At 43.8% G+C, this 17185-nt stretch overlaps 1 protein-coding gene across 1 annotated transcript in view; it reads right to left on the bottom strand.

The window, feature by feature from the left end:
* Positions 1-10279, bottom strand: part of UBE2D2 (ubiquitin conjugating enzyme E2 D2) — a 131728-nt gene extending 121449 nt beyond the window's left edge. The window contains exon 1 of the mRNA XM_069199300.1: positions 9844-10279. Coding sequence (XP_069055401.1) covers positions 9844-9867 — 24 coding nt within the window. The 5' untranslated portion in view covers positions 9868-10279. The remainder of the gene's footprint in view (positions 1-9843) is intronic.
* Positions 10280-17185: the final 6906 nt, after the last annotated feature.

The following is a 17185-nucleotide window of genomic DNA, read 5'->3' as shown; positions in this document are numbered from 1 at the left end:
AGTAAAAAATCTACTAGAGTGGCAGCAAAACCAACCGCGTGATGCAGCTCACAGTTTCTGCGCAGAATGTGCTCTTGGTGCTAAATCACAGTGCAGGCAGCTGGATGTCCCCATTTCCACCTGTTGGCGGAACTCCACAGACTTTTTATGTGACTCTGGAATACCGCAGAGACAAATTCTGAGAGTTCTGCCCACCTCTAGTTGAAATATAAAGTAATGTGCTGCAGATGCCTTATTCAAGCCTCAAAAAAGCCAACTGTACTACAGAGAGCTATCTGCAACGTTAATCTCATGTTTCTGTAGACATGCAGGCACTACAGGAGCTAGTCCTCATTTACTTGAATTCAGACGTTTGGGATACAATGTAATCCCAAATGTATGTTAGGTTTGATCAACCCTGCACTGTTGTCTCGTTTTGGCTCTGCTCATACTTTTATTAAGAAACAGCCAACACAAACATACATATGCAAAGTATCGTATCTGCCAATTTATTAAAAAGCTCATGGTTTAAAAAAACTCCACCATTGGTTCAATATCCTATTCTAGCTACAACACTCACTGTTAACTGGGGTTAAGAAAGAGACCAAACAATATCATTTTTACAGGCAACATTATCAATCAATTGGAGAGTAAAGTTAAAGGATATATCCCACTAGAGAGATTGTTGATTCGACAAAAGGCAATACGTTCATGAGGAAACGTTTTCTATACTGGCAGTCAAAGCCAAAAGATGAGGTTATGTAGGCAGGTGGTAGAGAGTTCAATAGCAAAGGGGCTGAATAAATCATTCAGGAAAATTTGTGGACTTGGGTAAAAAGTTGTCAACTCAGAAAGGGAGGCTACTGTTAAGAGGAGGATTGATCAAAGATGATATACTAATTAAAACAAGGTGTCACTTGGGAATCATTGCTTTAATTTTTCAAAACATAATTGAGCAGGGGAGGCCAAATGATATGGGTTTTGGGGAATAGTTGTTAATACCTTGCTTGAACTCAAGTTGGGTGCTGTGGAAGGCGGCTGCATTCCAATAGAAAAGACTTATTTTGATGAGCTTTGACACAGCTTTTAACATGTGGAATAGGGAAAAGAATGTGGCTTGAAGTACACTAGATTAATGCACAGAAAACCATTTCGAAAGAATGATCAGAGGTAGACAGGTTCAATGGAGTCTAACACTGGAAATGAAGTATTTGTTTTCTCTTACTCTTTAATTTGTGCCTTTAGTGAAAATTCTTAAGAAAATGCTTTCCATTTAAAACTAGTTTAGCATTTACAGGAGTGTGCAATGTTATATAAACAGACATAATTATTTGTTTTATTCCCAATTTAAAGACCACAACAACATTAGAAAAACAAACAACTCCTTTTATTTACAATGCAACATAGCCAGTAAAAAACAAAATCATAAAAACCATAATTACTCCAAAGTCAATAACATATTTCAAATTACCAAATATTTTACAAATGCTTAAGGGCGAAGCAATTATTTAGACTTGCGCAAACAACAAATAAGCAATGGAGAACATCATGCAACTCGATTGCATAAAAGTATAAGCAGCAAGGAGGAATCAGTCAGCGATCAACCCTGCATCATTATAGTTTTTAAAAAATTGCAATTGTTTTGTTTTTTTAAACGGGTCACTTCATTTTCTGCATTGTTCAAAAGAGCATATTAGTCAGCTACAATAAGGATACAATTATGGATTAACAGTGACATTTGAACTTTAAAAGGGGGGGTGGTGGCATGGCCAGGCAACATGGCAAACAGGACGTAGGGCCTGAGCACCTGGCCAGCCACCCACATTAATCCTCTATAATCCTACAAAATACTGCATCTAGACTTCAAAATTGTCGTGCTAGGGCCCTAGCAGCATAAGACACGGATACCCAGACAGTCGAAGTGAGGGGCAGCTGCAGTGTGAACAATCTGCCAGGGGCCACGAGTGCTGCACCACAAAACTCGACATGGGCCTACATCTCTTGGCTGAAAACCACACCTGCCAGCGGCAACAGCGGAATGAGCAATTAACTCCCCCGGCTGGTAGAAGTAACTGTGTGCCACCCCAAACAACTACTGACACGCCTAGGGCTGGTTTCGGGGCCCAGGAGCTGTGGCTGGAGAAGAGCAGAGGCTAAGGGGAGGTGAAATTAAGGGGCATACCTGTAGATCTCGCCCACAACCGAGCTCCTGTCCTGGGACTTCCCCAGTCTCAGCGCCACAGAGGGTGCACAAATGGCCCAGTGGGCCCTGGGCAAGGCTGTGAGGACCCTTCCTGAAGGGCTGGCAGAGCTGTCTCTCGGCATAGGCAAGTCGGCAGAGAGTGGCAAGGCCCCCTTTGAAGCACTGAACTGCCAGCGCAATAAAGCTGATTGGTCCCCTCAAAATGTATGGCGACGAGCAAGCCACAACACACGGAAGAGCAGTGGGTGTCCCCACCACACAAGAGAACCAGCACAAAGGGGGGCCTATACAGAACAGGACAGGGGCACCTATTGAAGCCTCACCGCCAACCCACGCCCTGCAGCCAGAGTACCTTAAAAAGTGCAGGAACTGGGGGTGGATTGACTAAAGATCCTGAAGCGATCACCCAGATCAGGGCATCAGCAGTGGTTGCGCCCTTACTAACCCGGAACCACAAGCTGAGCCCCAACACTGGCATCTACAGCCCTCGTGGGAAAGAAGAAGGAAAAGTGAGTCTGCTGCCTTGAAGCCATAAAAGCAGTGTTGGTGTCTCCCCTGGATGGGGCACAACAACATACACACCCCTCTCCCTCACCCATTCCCCCCCCCCTCGATTAAACATCAGTCACGGAAAACTATTGCTTGTGGGTGGCCTCCCATAGGACTCGGCCAGGGCTTGAAATGCTGACCCCCACCTTGAACATTGAATATGCGCACAGGATACTTCCGCAGCCACAAGTGATCAAGACAGCGCACCATTATTTCTCACCAGCTCACAATAACTTAATCCGATCCCAAGCAGCAGGGGATTGCCACACTACCCCTGCAAAGCGAGAACAATTACTGATGCAACAGTGGGATAGCAGGAAGTAGGCTTGACATCCTCCACCAGAAGGGGGGGGGTAGTCACTAGCTGACACAGGATGTAGCGACTGCCTCGAATGTGCAACACATCGGAAGCCCCCACTCCCACTCTCCCCCCCCACCAACCCCCTCTCTCTCCTCCCCCTACTCTCCTTCCCCCCTCCCTCGCCCCCACTCTCCCCTCGCCCCCACTCTCCCCTCGCCCCCACTCTCCCCTCGCCCAAGACTGTGGGAAACATTGAAATAAACAAGCATTAGCAAAGCCAATAGGTCTTGAAATTGGTGGTCAGCCTTTAGGTCTTGTCAATGCGTGTCTTGTTTTGACATGGTGTTTGTAAAACTTTGTTGCGGGAGCTGTTGGACCCTCACCAGTATACCAAACATTAACAAAAAGCAATAATAGGTTTTGGTCTCAAAAAGCACACATTGCAACAGTAGTCCCTGGCACTGAACAAAACTACTTTTTGTGCTGATATGCTCCTTGTGAAAGAGCAAGATGTTGTCACTCTCAGTGAAGAAGTCTGACAGATAGACAGACAGACCTTAATAAAAACAAAAGGTCTTGGTTAATGCCAGACCTGATTAGGGACCTCATTGATAAAGAAAGTCACAAAAATGCACCCATGGATAATGTCCTTGCAATAGTGCAGATTTACAACTTTCATGAATTCACAATAATTTACAGAAGCAAGTCAGGAAATCGTACTCCTAGAAAATATTTGTTAACTGCATTTTAGTATGAGCAAATATGCACGTGTAGGTCTCTTCAGCGTTCACAAGCTCACTTTCCCTCCAACCTCCACCCCTCCAGCCCCCCCACCCCCTGAAAAACCCTAAAACATGCAAGTTAGTAGCTTTCCAGAGACTCAAAAGGGCTTTACAACCATGCAACTATTTATTGCTTGTCCCTACTTCCAAGCCCAGTATGCTGATCTGCAGAAAGGCATAAATAAGGGAATTGTTAGCATTCAAACGCTACTATATTATGAGCCCCAGCATAATCATAAAGTCTAATATTAGAGCTCATATATTTGCTGCCATAATTTGTCACGCACTACATAGCACCAAAGGAGCAAGTGGATTTTTTTTTTTATAGGACAAGCAGGTTAGTAAAGTAGCTTGTCCCAGGGACAAGTAGTTATTTTATTAAAAAACACACCCCTGGTGTCAGACACATTGATGTGAGGTGGGGAGCAGTGATAAATAAGGAAGAGAGTGGACAATCGTAAACCCCAAATGGTATATAGGTAAATTTGCTGAGTGAACGTGGGAGTTTGAGTGGCAGCCAGGGTAGTAGATGTGGAATGCAAATGTCCAGACAGGAAGCTAGGGCATGTAGAGTGGTCCACCCTATTGTGATCAATAAGTAATACTAGTAATAGGCTCAACAAGAGAGTCTGTTGTTTAATTAGGCCCCTTGGACGAATATATACATTCTCACCTTACACCTAGGTAGGTGACTTGTCAGGATGCAGTTAGTTTAATTAAGTTAACCAGTCCCTGCTGGTTTGGTTAAGTAGCTGTGCAAGTCCTGGCACATGTTTGGGGTGGGTACAGATAGTCGCAGGGTTCAGCTATGCTTGTCCATGAAAGGGGATTTGCTATGCAGTTTTTGACTATGTTACAAAGTTTACAACAGTTAAAGAAGCCCGTCACAAAATGGGGAGGGACGATTTCATGGCATGTCAATATGCATCATGACGGGGGCTGATCCAAAACTCCTGCCGTGGAACATCAGGGGGGAACATACACAACGCGGACAGCGCCCTCAACTTTCTGAAACACCACCAAACCTTAATAGCCTGCTTACAGGAAACACACCAACGAAGCTGACGCCACATGCCTTGCAAGAAAGTGGCATGGACAAGTATATCACTCTTCCTACCTACACTAGGGATGCATTGATCTGGACTGCACGGGGGGTCCCCTTCGCCCTCACGTAAACGGAAGCAGACCTGGGAGAACTGTTTGTCCTCTTGCCGGATCCCTAGACGGACAACACCTAACAATATTCAATACCTATGCCCCAAATAACGATGACACCGCATTTTTCCCACAACATTCGGTACTGATTAGTGCAGGATATTGACACATTACTTATGTGGCTAGGAGACAAACTGCAAACTAGATCCAGGCCTGGTTAGGGCACCATCAAGGGCTGGCACTAAACAACTAATCACTGCAGCACTGCATGGGGTGACGCGAAACATGGGCAGAGATTTGCTGCCTAGATGTCTATACATGACAGAACACGCTTTGTCCCATCCCCAAGCAGGTCTTTAAATGGCTGAATTCCACACATCTCACTATTGTGGGTGGGTCACTGTAGTAGAGTGGCCTTGTACACACTGACCAGACAATACGAACAAGGAGGCTTGGAGGTGCAGAGGTTAGATCTGTACTATTCTGCCGCACACAGTAATAAACCATTGGGGGATCCACGCAAGTCACACCTCCCTGGACTCCCTCAGGTGTCTAGTTTCCAGAAATGTCTGGGTTTGGTAGGCTTCCCTAGATGGCTCCTGAGCCCAGGACCAAAAATGCAGGTGCCGCAAAAAACAGGCAGTTTTGTATTTGATAATTATAATGTGTCCAGATAGTGTTTTGGGGTATTTCCTGTCGTGAGCACTAGGCCTACCCACACAAGTGAGGTACCATTTTTATCTGGAGACTTGGGGGGGGGAGACACTGGGTGGAAGGAAATTTGTGACTCCTCTCAGATTCCAAAACTTTCTGTCACCGAAATGAGGAAAATGTGTTTTTTTAGCAAAATTTAGGTTTGCAAAGAATTCTGGGTAACAGAATCTGGTGAGAGCCTCACGAGTCACCCCATCTTGGATTCCCCTAGGTGTCTAGTTTTAAAAAATGCGCAGGTTTGTTAGGCTTCCCTAGGTGCTGGCTGAGCTTGAGGCCAAAATCCACAGCTAGGCATTTTGCAAAAAGAAAATCAGATTTCAATGCAAAAATGTAAAGTGTCCATGTTGCGATTCCTATCCTGAGCATTAGGCCTACCCACGCAAGTGAGGTACCATTTTTTAATCGGGAGACTTGGGGAACACAGAATAGCAAAAGAAGTGTTACTACCCGTTGTTTTTCTCTACATTTTTTTCTTCCAAATGTAAGACAGTGTGTAAAAAAGACATCTATTTGAGAAATGCTCTGTAAGTCACATGATAGTATGGGCACCGCAGAATTCAGAGATGTGCAAATAACCACTGCCCCTCAACACCTTATCTTGTGCCCAGTTTGGAAATACAAAGGTTTTCTTAATACCTATTTTTCACTCCTTATACTTCAGTAAACGAATTGATGTATACCCGGTATAGAATGAAAACCCATTGCAAGGTGCAGCTCATTTATTGGCTCTGGGTACCTAGGGTTCTTGATGACCCTACAAGCCCTATATATCCCCGCAACCAGAAGAGTCTAGCATACGTTTAACGGCATATTGCTTTCAAAAATCTGACACTGCAGGGAAAAGTTACAGACTAAAACGTGGAGAAAAATGGCTGTTTTTTTCACCTCAATTTCAATTTTTTTTTTATTTCAGCTGCTATTTTCTGTAGGAAACCCTTGTAGGATCTACACAAACTACCCCTGGCTGAATTTAGAATTTGGTCTACTTTTCTGAAATGTTTAGCTTTCTGGGATCCAGCACAGGTTTCACACCCATTTCTGTCACTAACTAAAAGGAGGCTGAAAGCACAAAACAGTTGGCGTGGGTAGCTTATGTGGAAAATGTTATGAGGGCCTATGCGCAAACTGCCCCAAACAGCCCAAAAAAGAAAGGCTTGGCACCTGAGGGGGAAAGGCCTGGCAGCAAACGGGTTAAGCTGGATTGATCTACTGCAAGCACTAAGTGAACATCACATGGTATGTAAAAAAACAGAATTTTAAGCAGGTATTTTTTTTTTTTTTTTTTTACCTTTTCTCATCACTGTAGCAGTACCTGCATAGTTCTAAACTAACGTGTTACCCCTAAAAATTTTAAAAATGGACTGAATATTGACAATTAAAGGCTTTACACGCTACCCTTCTGAAATATGGTCCAGTCTGCTCTCAGACACCCTTTACTTTCGTAGAAGGAACCACAAACACAACTTTTCAAGCAACAGGTAATAATGAGCAAAAACTCTGCTATCTTTTGCAGGCCAGCCATAAAGTCAGGGTGCCCTATAATCAAGAGACCTACCACACCCCTCCAACCAAACATACACAATATTACTACCACCATTTGACTTTTTTTTTTTTACAGCATTCAATACCCATTCCTGACTGACAGTTAGATACTAAAAAGTGATGTGCAGTGTTTGAACACAATTAAGATGCAGTGGCTTGGCAAGAATTTTAAAACACCACTGGACAGCTATACATGGCCTTGACTATGGTCAAGGCTAAGAGCCACAAACACAAATGTAAAAGCAAGCCAACACAATTAAGATGCAGTGGCCTCATAAGAATATTACACAGCGCTGGACAACTATACATGGCCTTGACTATGATCAACACTAAGAAGGGCCACAAAACACAAATGTAAAAACAAGCCAACACACAGCTGTGTTTTAACTAGGCTATGGTCCGGGCCACTGGAATTATGTGGGAGGGCAGAGTTATGTGGCATCATTGAATAAAATATGTAGCAAGAAAGGGCAAATTATGTGGCATTATGTGGCACATTCTCTGATACTATTACCTCATTATATTGCCATTTTGAAACGTGTCAATCGCTGTGCATTAGTTGCACTTCATTAGTACCAGTTTAACACCTAAATTATAGAAACATGCTAGAGAGGTGACCAGTCAACCTTCGCAAAGGGCTTTCCACTCACTGCACAATACGTGTTGCTGTGTTTTAGTAATTTTTGAACCATTTGAGGTAGAAACTATTTTTTTGCTATAATCAGCTGATTATGCAGATGATGGATTATGTGACAAATGCAGCAAGTGTATAATAATGCAAAAAAAAATTTGCTGCAGCCGCTCAATTCCATAATTCTTGTGGCCCTGGATGCGGTTCACGTAATACAGTAAAGGCAAAGTGCAGTAATTGCTATTACCTACAACCATGATTCATTTTCTCAGTAACACACAAACCACCCCTCCCAAGAATGCGGGCATAACTCTTAGGGTGCTGAAAATGCACTTATCTACACACAGAAAGACATCAAGGATCATACCCAGAACAGCTGGTCTGCTTACGTATTCACAACAACGGCACCCACCTACACCAAGCATCAGGGAAGTTAAGGAAAAATTGTTTCCCCTTGTTAAAAAAAAAAGGATTCACGTTCAGGCACACACAATGAGGATAACTAGCAGGTAGCTGTGTGCCAAGGGCCCAGACATGCCATCGAGAGGTTCCTGTGACATAATGAAGACCATATAGGTTATGTAAGTGACCAGACACGGCTTTACTACATTTTATTTAGGAACATTTTTGCAAAAATAAACACTCTGAAAATATCTTTTGAAAACAAATGGTTAACTACTAAACTACGTCTCATGGCAATATAGGACAATTTTAGGAGACGTTAAGTATCACAGGTGGGTGTACTTTCATAAACACGCACACATCAAGTCAAAACAAATCTTTTAAGCTTAGCTTTGAAACAAACTTTAACAGAACACATTAAATATGTTCATCGGTAAGAAATGTAAGTTGATGGATCAGAAAAGCTGGAGAAACGAAAAGGATGAACTGAAACTTGCAGGGGGTATGCACAATAGAGTGAGTTGGTGGCGAGGGGAGTTGGTGAGGAAAGAAGTTTGGACTGCACACTTCTTGAATAACTGGTATGATGCCTTTCAATAACAGCACTGCTGTCCACCTTTAAATCAGTGCCTTCAAAAAGGTAAAAGAAAATAAATTAGAACCTAAAAAGTTAGCGAACTGAACCAGATACACAATTACAGTTCGTCGTAAACACTAGCTAATAACACTAAACAAAAGTGAAACGCAACAGGGGGAGGACAGCAACCTTCAATGCAAAAGAATAAAGCTGACCTGAATACATTCGTGAAAGAAAAATATCGGTAAGATGACGTAAATACTAAAAAGATGCGAAAAAGGGGGTTCTCAGTGTAAAAAATAAAATAATAAGGTGCACTGATCAGGATTCAAAATAGCAATTACAACTACGGCATGCCAAAGCGCTTGTGAGCTTCCTGTAAACATTTCGTAGGTCATCAAGTACCCTCCCTCGAGTCCCAAAGATTGCTGTATGAGCTCCAAGGAGACCGACTTGTTCCCGGCCGAAACAAGAAAACTGTAATTCTGTCTGTCAAATATTAAGCACCACCAGAAAAATGAGACTACAGTTCAGGTCCGACGACACTGGCGTCCATGTCAGAACTGCCTTTCGTAAGCCAGGGGCAGAGCGCGCGATGTGCTCCCGGGGAGCGCGCACACAGGATAACCTAGCAGCAGCGACTGGGGGGCTCTTTCAACACCTTACATACCCTTCGAGATCCGGAAAGAGTCAACAGGGAGCCTTTAATCCCATTGCTGACCTCTCCTAAATCACAGGCAACACTATTCTGCTTAGATCGTGCGGTCAACCGGGTTTTCACCAACCCTCCCGGGCAGGGCCATCTCCCGGTCTGGCCTACTGAGGCCCCAGCTTTAACAAGTTCATTCCACGCTCATCTCAGGACGGATTCAATGTCTGACCGGGTCTACCACACACCTTGCCCGACTAGCCCGTTCTCCCCGCCCCTCCCGGGTTAGGCCTAGAGAAGGCCAGTCTCCCTTTCCAGAGCTGAGCTGGGGCGCGATGGCGGCGGAAGCAGTACCCTACCTTGTGAATTCTCTTCAAGGCCATGGTGTGCTTGCTGCCGGCCGGTAATATTGGAACAGTTGTGTCTGACACAGACCAGCGGGGACCTGGGGGAACTCTCTACTCAGAGGATATTCACGGAACCGGGGACCCTGATTCAGTTCCTTCCGGCTGCAGCAACGACTACTGCATCACGCACAGGGCTTTGTCACGACGCACAGATCATTCCGCGGAGCGCGCACGCACGCCTCGCACAGCCCTCCTGTCAGCACCGCCCCTCCCCCCGGGTACGTCACGCCGCCCGTGTCAGCTCAGCGCGTGGAGTACCGCTGTCGGTCTGCGGCTGCACGAGCCGTTCGGAAGCCTAGTTCTGTTCCGGGAATTCAATGGAGGAGTTTCAGTTGCGGAAGGATACAGACGCAGCGAACTGAGCTCTTCCTTCTGTGAGAGGCAGCACGCGAGTCTCGCGCGATTACAGAGTTTTGTTGCTCTGACATGCTGGTGTGCCCTGCTGGGTTTTGCTTCTCCTGTATCATGGCAGCGCGTTGATCTTGCGCACAGAGGTTAACTTAACAGTCACCAATGGATCGTTAGAGTCTGCTACGCCTGCTTCATGTATTGCAACAATACTTACTGCATTGGTTGCTTGCAGATAGGAGGCTTGATGAACTCCACAATTTCTGTACATAGGATTTAAAATCAGTTAATAATATGCTAATCTATGTTTGATAAAAGGAAAACACGTCTATACTAAAACTAATCAGTAGTAAGATTCCTTATATTGTAAGTATCCCACATATTAATCTATGTCAGAGCGTCCACCTGAAGTTCAGCATTAAACTGAAGAATTTCATGTTGCGACAGGCCTTCCCTGAAACTGTGTTCGACTCGTCTGTCATCTTGGGTTTCAGTGAATGAGGTCTCTAGCCTGCATAACTGTACCTTAGTTGTGGGCAGGGACGGGTTAGACTATAGGGCAGAGGTCTTCAAGCTGGGGGGCGGGCCCCCCTAGGGGGGCCTGAAGCGATCCCAGGGGGGGCCCCAGATTCTGGCCAAAATAAATATTATACAGATAACAGGCCTTTATTTTAAGCAGGAGGATGAGGTAACAGTACCTAACTGCAATGTTTAAATAGGTTTAGACATATTTAAACATTGCCATGTTTATAAAATAATTGTGAAAAATTCTGAGGGGGGCCCAATGATTTTTATTTTTCAACTGGGGGGGCGCGGCATTAAATAGTTTGGAGACCTCTGCTATAGGGAAATATGACAGTAGAAGGGTTGGTCTGACAGATCAGTGTGTGGGCCGTTTTGTGTCTGTATGTGGGCCTGTTTTATGGTCTGGTGGGCTGGTTTTTATTACTGCTGATAAATCTGATATTACAGCAAACATCTGCAGCAAACACAACTGCGTTCAGTCTCTCTTACCTTGTAAAACACTTGTAAAGTGTGTCTTTACTAGTGTACAACTGTTTAGATTTGCCAATATGGGCCACTTTTTGTACGTCTCACCTGAGCTAGCTGTTATATTCTGTATTCGGGTTCTGAGAATGTGTGAGTGTGAGAATGTGAGCAAGAGAATGTGTGAGCGTGAGGGAGAATCTGGAGCGTGAAGCTGAGAAGGAAGGACGGTTGCAGAGGGAGGCGGAGGTCGGGATGCCTCTTCCTCGGAAGAACTGACTGCTTTCTACAATAAACTCACCCACGTTAACCCAGCAAGCCGATTCCTGTCTTACCTTCATCGCATGTTACACTGGCGACGAAAGGCTTTCCCACGCGCATTTCAGGAAGCATCCTGACAGATAAAATCAGAAAAAAACAGACTTTCTGCTGGACTCGATTGATGTAACTGTGAGTTGCCTATTGTTTCTATTTTCTTCAGCCTCTCTGAGCAAATATTTCATCTTCTTCGTTCGTCCGTCCTTCCGTTACTGCTTTTCCGTCTCGAGCGCTGGTTGCGCTCTCGTGCCTCCTGTTGCCAGGACAACCGAGCAGCTTTCTGCAATTTCACTCGTGGATTCCAACGCGACGGCCCAACCTGTTTCCAAGGCAACCTACACCCTGATACCACGCGATTCCAGCCCTACGGCTTCAGCATCCTTAGTTTCTAGGACGACTCTGTATTTCTACATGCTGATTGACGGCAGTCTTTGTTATCACAACACTTCAACAGTGCTTGGCATGCAAAATTGACATGCCAAGCCAGTTTAATTTCAGCGTCCGCCGTTTTTGTTCTTCTTGCCTCTTCAACTGCGACTGGCACGCAGAATTGACACTCTATGCCAGTTCAATTGGTGTTATTTCCTGTTCAACGTATACAATACTTACAACAAATATACCACACACCTGTGCCTGGCAATTGGTCATCCTTTGCGTCAGACACGCAGTATTTTAGTGTGTCATAGCGCTATACCACTGCTGCACATATTTGTTTTTTTTTTCTTTTCTTTCTTTTTCTCTTTCTTTCCCATCATACATTAGTTACTATATTTTTTTTTATCTCTGAACAATGCAGAATGTTGCTGCTCCTCACTTTTTCCTCTCCACTCCTTGAGATCCTCTAATCAAATGGAGCAAGTGGAAGAAAGTATTCGAAAGGTATGCTAGAGTTTGTGGTACTTCACTTAGTACAGAAAGGAGGACTGCTTTATTACTTCACTGCCTAGGTACGGAAGGTCAAGAGGTTTTTGACCATCTCCCTGATATTCCTGACACTGACTCCATTGCCCTTAACAAGTATGAAATTTGTATAAAAAAATTAGACTTACATTATCTACCAAAAATCAGCACAATCTTGGAGAGGTACTATCTCGGTAGAAGGCTACAAGTTGAAGGAGAAACAGTTGAGAACTACTTAACCGATTTGAGACGTTTAGCCTCCTCATGCAAGTTTGGTCTACCTTAGATGAACAAATTCGTGATCAATTCATGCTAGGATGCAAAATTGACAAAGTACGTGATGAGCTATGGTTGTTAGATGATCCACATTTAGATGAGGTCATTCTCCTTGCAAAAAGAATTGTACACTCCTTAAAGTGCGTTGAGGTCATGAAGAAACAAGAGTCCAAGGAGGTGTCTGTAGTGGTCAAAGACAGTAGACCCAATACCTCCTCTCAAAGTTCCGCCAACAAGAAGAGATGCTTTAGATGTGGTAAAGAAGGACATCTTGCCAACGATAAGTTGTGTCCTGCTCCTAAAAGCTATTGCTCGTACTGCAAGAAGAAGGGACATTTCTCTGTGGTATGCAACCAACGAAAGTTTAAAAAGTCAGTCAACTCCATTAATAATCACAGTGATGAGACTCAGGTGGTTGGTGACTTTCAGTGTGGTCAGATTGTTTTACAAATCTCCGACTGCAAAGTTAAGGATCCTGTGGATTACGTATTGGTAGAAGGGGCAAGGACCTTAATGCTTTTTGACTCTGGCGCCAAAATCACAATAATATCCAATCAATTTTTTCAGGAACACCTAAAGAGGAAGGTTCAACTATCCAAGCCTGACATCAGACCATGCGCTTATGGCGGAGAACCCATAGAATTACATGGCTACTTCCTAGGTTTACTTGAATATAGTCAGCGCTTCGCTACGGGCAAGGTTTATGTTTAAAAAAAGGGGATAGCATAATTAGTTGGTGGCATCAAAGAGATTTGGGGGTGATGCTTGACCCAAACAGTTCTCCTCCTATCATCCTTAGGGAACAGCCATGTGTTAGAGAAGTAAACAACACAGGAGTAGACTCTGATTTCATTTCTACTCTTCATCGAGACTTTAGAAATCTATTTAGCGATAAGATAGGGTGCATGCAAGGTTATTCACACAAGATCAAATTGCTTCCTGGTTCTGTTCCTTTTTGCAGCAAGGTTTGGAGTGTACCTTTTTCTATAAGGGATGATCTTCAAACTGAACTGATGAAGCTAAAGGAACAAGGAATAATCAAAGAAGTGGAGGGCACAGACTGGTTGTCTCCCATTGTTATTGCAAGGAAAACTAATGGACAGATTAGGCTTTGTGTGGATCTCCGCAAGCTCAACAAGTGTGTTGTTGTGGATAGGTATCCTCTTCCTAACATTTCCATGTTGCTGTCTACTGTCTCAGGAGCTAAAGTCTTTTCTACAATTGATCTCAGGCCGGCTTATCACCAAGTCGAACTAGATGAATCATGTAGGAACTACACAGCCTTTATTACTCCGTATGGCACCTTTCAGATTTGTACGATTACCCTTTGGTCTGATTTCTGCTGCTTCCGTATTTCAAAGGTTGATGGAGCGTATGTTGAAAGGATTGTGTGGAGTGTGTGTGTATCAAGATGACATACTAGTATATGGCAAGGATACCAAAGAACATATGACGAGACTCAGAGAGGTGCTAAAAAAGATAACAGAATGTGGATTAACTATAAAGGCTGAGAAGTGCAAGTTGGGGGTGGATGCCATTGACTATTTAGGGAGTACCATTTCTGGTGGGGGTGTTTTACCCAAGAAAGAACTGGTTGACTCCATTCGGTGTCTGTCATCTCCCACTTCGAAAGAAGAATTAGTGCGATTCCTTGGTATGGCCGAATTTTACAATAAATTTGTCAGGAATTTTGCCAGTTCTTGTTTTAACATGAGAAGCTTGTTAAAAAAGGGGGCTGATTATAGTTGGGATGATGAGTGTTAGAGGGAGTTTTGTGCTCTCAAGGAGTCTCTAGTGATGGCGCCCGCTCTCAGGAATTTTGATGCTAACGTGCGTTCTATTTTGGCGACCGATGCCAGTAGCAAAGGGTTGGGAGCAGTTCTACAACAAGGTGTTTTCGATCCGGAAAACACCATTGCTTTTATTTCTAGGAGTCTTAGAGGAGCTGAGAATAAATATTCTGTGTTCGGGAGGGAGGCGCTTGCGGTCTTTTGGGCGATTAAGAAGCTAAAAAGGTTTTTGTGGGGAGGTTCTTTTGTTGTGCGGACTGATCACAAGCCTTTATGTCAGGTTTTCTATTCTAAGGGAATTGATTCTGTCTCAAGTAGGATCACTAAGTGGATTGTTGGATTACAGGAGTACGATTTTGTAGTAGAATATGTTCCTGGCTCTCATAATCTGTCGGCTGATGTTTTATCTAGATTAGATTCTACTGAAAGTAAGAACAATGAGAGTGAGGGTTTGGATCGTGATGATACAGAATGCTTTGATCGAGTGTGTGAAGTGAATTTTGAAATAATCCCCGAAGCCAAATGGCGTGAAGAAATGGCGTGAGAGATGTTGTGTTACAAGAAGTCATCAAGTTGTTACAAGAAAATTGGAAAACTAAAAAACAAAGTAGTGGTGGGAGTGCAGAATTTTGGAATGTAAGGAATGAATTGGTATGTGTGGATGGACTGTTGTTGAGAGGTACAAAGTTGGTTCCTCCCTGTAATGTGAGGAGTCAGTTATTAAATCAGGCTCATGATAGTCACCTGGGCATCTCAAAAACCAAAGAGAGGTTGCGTTCCTCCTATTGGTGGCCTGGGATGGACATTCAGGCTGAAAGGGTTGTCAGAGATTGTCTACAGTGTGTAGTGAGTGAGAAGGCTTTGAAACCTCGGGTTCAACCCATGATCACTAAGGAAACACCGAAAGGTCAGTGGCAGGACATTGCACTAGATATCTTAGGACCCATTCATAGTGGTGGCATGGCTGAATACGTGATTATGGTTATTGATATGTTTTCAAGGTGGCCTGAGGTAAATTTTACTGGAAGTATCGAAACTAACAAAGTGATTAGATTTATCAAGAAGTTAATCATTCAAGAAGGCATACCCATTACCATTCTCACTGATAATGGGGTACAGTTGGTTTCTGGGGAAATGAATGATTTTTTGCATGGGTGTGGTATCAAACACAAACTCTGTGCCCCATACCATCCTGAGTGTAATGGTATGGTGGAACGATTTAATCGGGTCCTCAAAGAAACCATCTCCATTTCTAAAGACAACCAGTTGACCTGGAAGGAGGAAGTATTAAAAAAAGTCTATATCTATAGGCATACCCCTCACACGTCTACAGGGGAGACACCTTTTGCCCTATTTCGAGGTAGGCGTGAAAACTCTGAATTGGAACCTAGTTGGGTTAATGGCCTACTTGATGGTAGAGGTAGGGGGGTGGTGAATGATGATCGGATGTCCAAGGAGTGTGCGAAGAGGGTGAAAAGTAAAATGAATTTCAATAGGACCCATGCTGTGAAGAAAACTGTAATTAATGTTGATGATTGGGTTCTTATCAAGAATCCACTGATGAAAAAGAAACTCTCTGGTCCCATGAAGGTTGTGAAACTATATACCAATGCTGTGAAAACAGATGATAATAGAATTTGGAATTTGGATACAATTGTCAAATTTAGAGGAGACCCCAATTCCTTGTGTAAAGATGTATTCCATGGAAAGGCCGTCGGAGATTCCACACAGGACTCAGACTCAAGAAGTCGGAAGGATACCACTAAAGAGTTGTCAAGCAGGCCAGATGTGAGGAGATCAAACAGATCTGTCAAATCTCCTTCACATCTCAAAGACTCTGACATGTTGTAAAGAACCTGTTTTCCAAAGTATTATAGTTTGTTATAATGAGTTTGTATTTCAAATATTTATGTTTTTCTCTGTTGTTTCGTGTTAAGGAAGGGAGAAGTGTTATATTCTGTATTCGGGTTATGAGAATGTGTGAGCGTGAGAATGTGAGCGAGAGAATGTGTGAGCGTGAGGGAGAATCTGGAGCGTGAAGCTGAGAAGGAAGGACGGTTGCATAGGGAGGCGGAGGTCGGGTTGCTTCTTCCTCGGAAGAACTGACTGCTTTCTACAATAAACTCACCCACGTTAACCCAGCGATCCGATTCCTGTCTTACCTTCATCGCATGTTACACTAGCGCATGTGCTATCGCTCATGTGTTAACTGAAATTTTTAAAAAAAGGGCTTAGAGCCCACCCATTACTGACCATTCATATACTTTATTGTCCCTCTCACTTAATTGCTATTCATTAGTCAGTGTGTACAGGTTTCACTTTTTCTTCATGTGTTTCTCAGTTCTGTGGAGTATGGACCAAGTACAGCTTCCTTTCAGCTCCCAGTATCCTTCCACTGGATGCACACTTTGGGAGGTACTTTAAAAAAATTGTTTTACTTTTAGCTTCTCATAATAGTGCATGCGTTTATAGGCCTTCTCCTACGCTTCCCGCATCTTGCTCCCCTCTCGCAGTTCGTGGTGTTGCTTGCTTCCTCCTGCCCTCCTCCAGAGGTCCTTCGTGATACTGACTGCATCATAAAGTCTTAAACTCTATTGCCAGGGCTCGTGTTGCTTTCCTCTCCTGTCTACCCATAAACCCCTTTGCAGTTCAGCTAAAGTTGACAAACTAGTCAT

The sequence above is a fragment of the Pleurodeles waltl genome, chromosome 7 (assembly GCF_031143425.1).
Source record: "Pleurodeles waltl isolate 20211129_DDA chromosome 7, aPleWal1.hap1.20221129, whole genome shotgun sequence".
In the NCBI taxonomy this organism is placed as follows: Eukaryota; Metazoa; Chordata; class Amphibia; order Caudata; family Salamandridae; genus Pleurodeles; species Pleurodeles waltl.
Note: the sequence above shows the minus strand (reverse complement) of the source record. Positions and strands in the feature narration are given on the sequence as shown.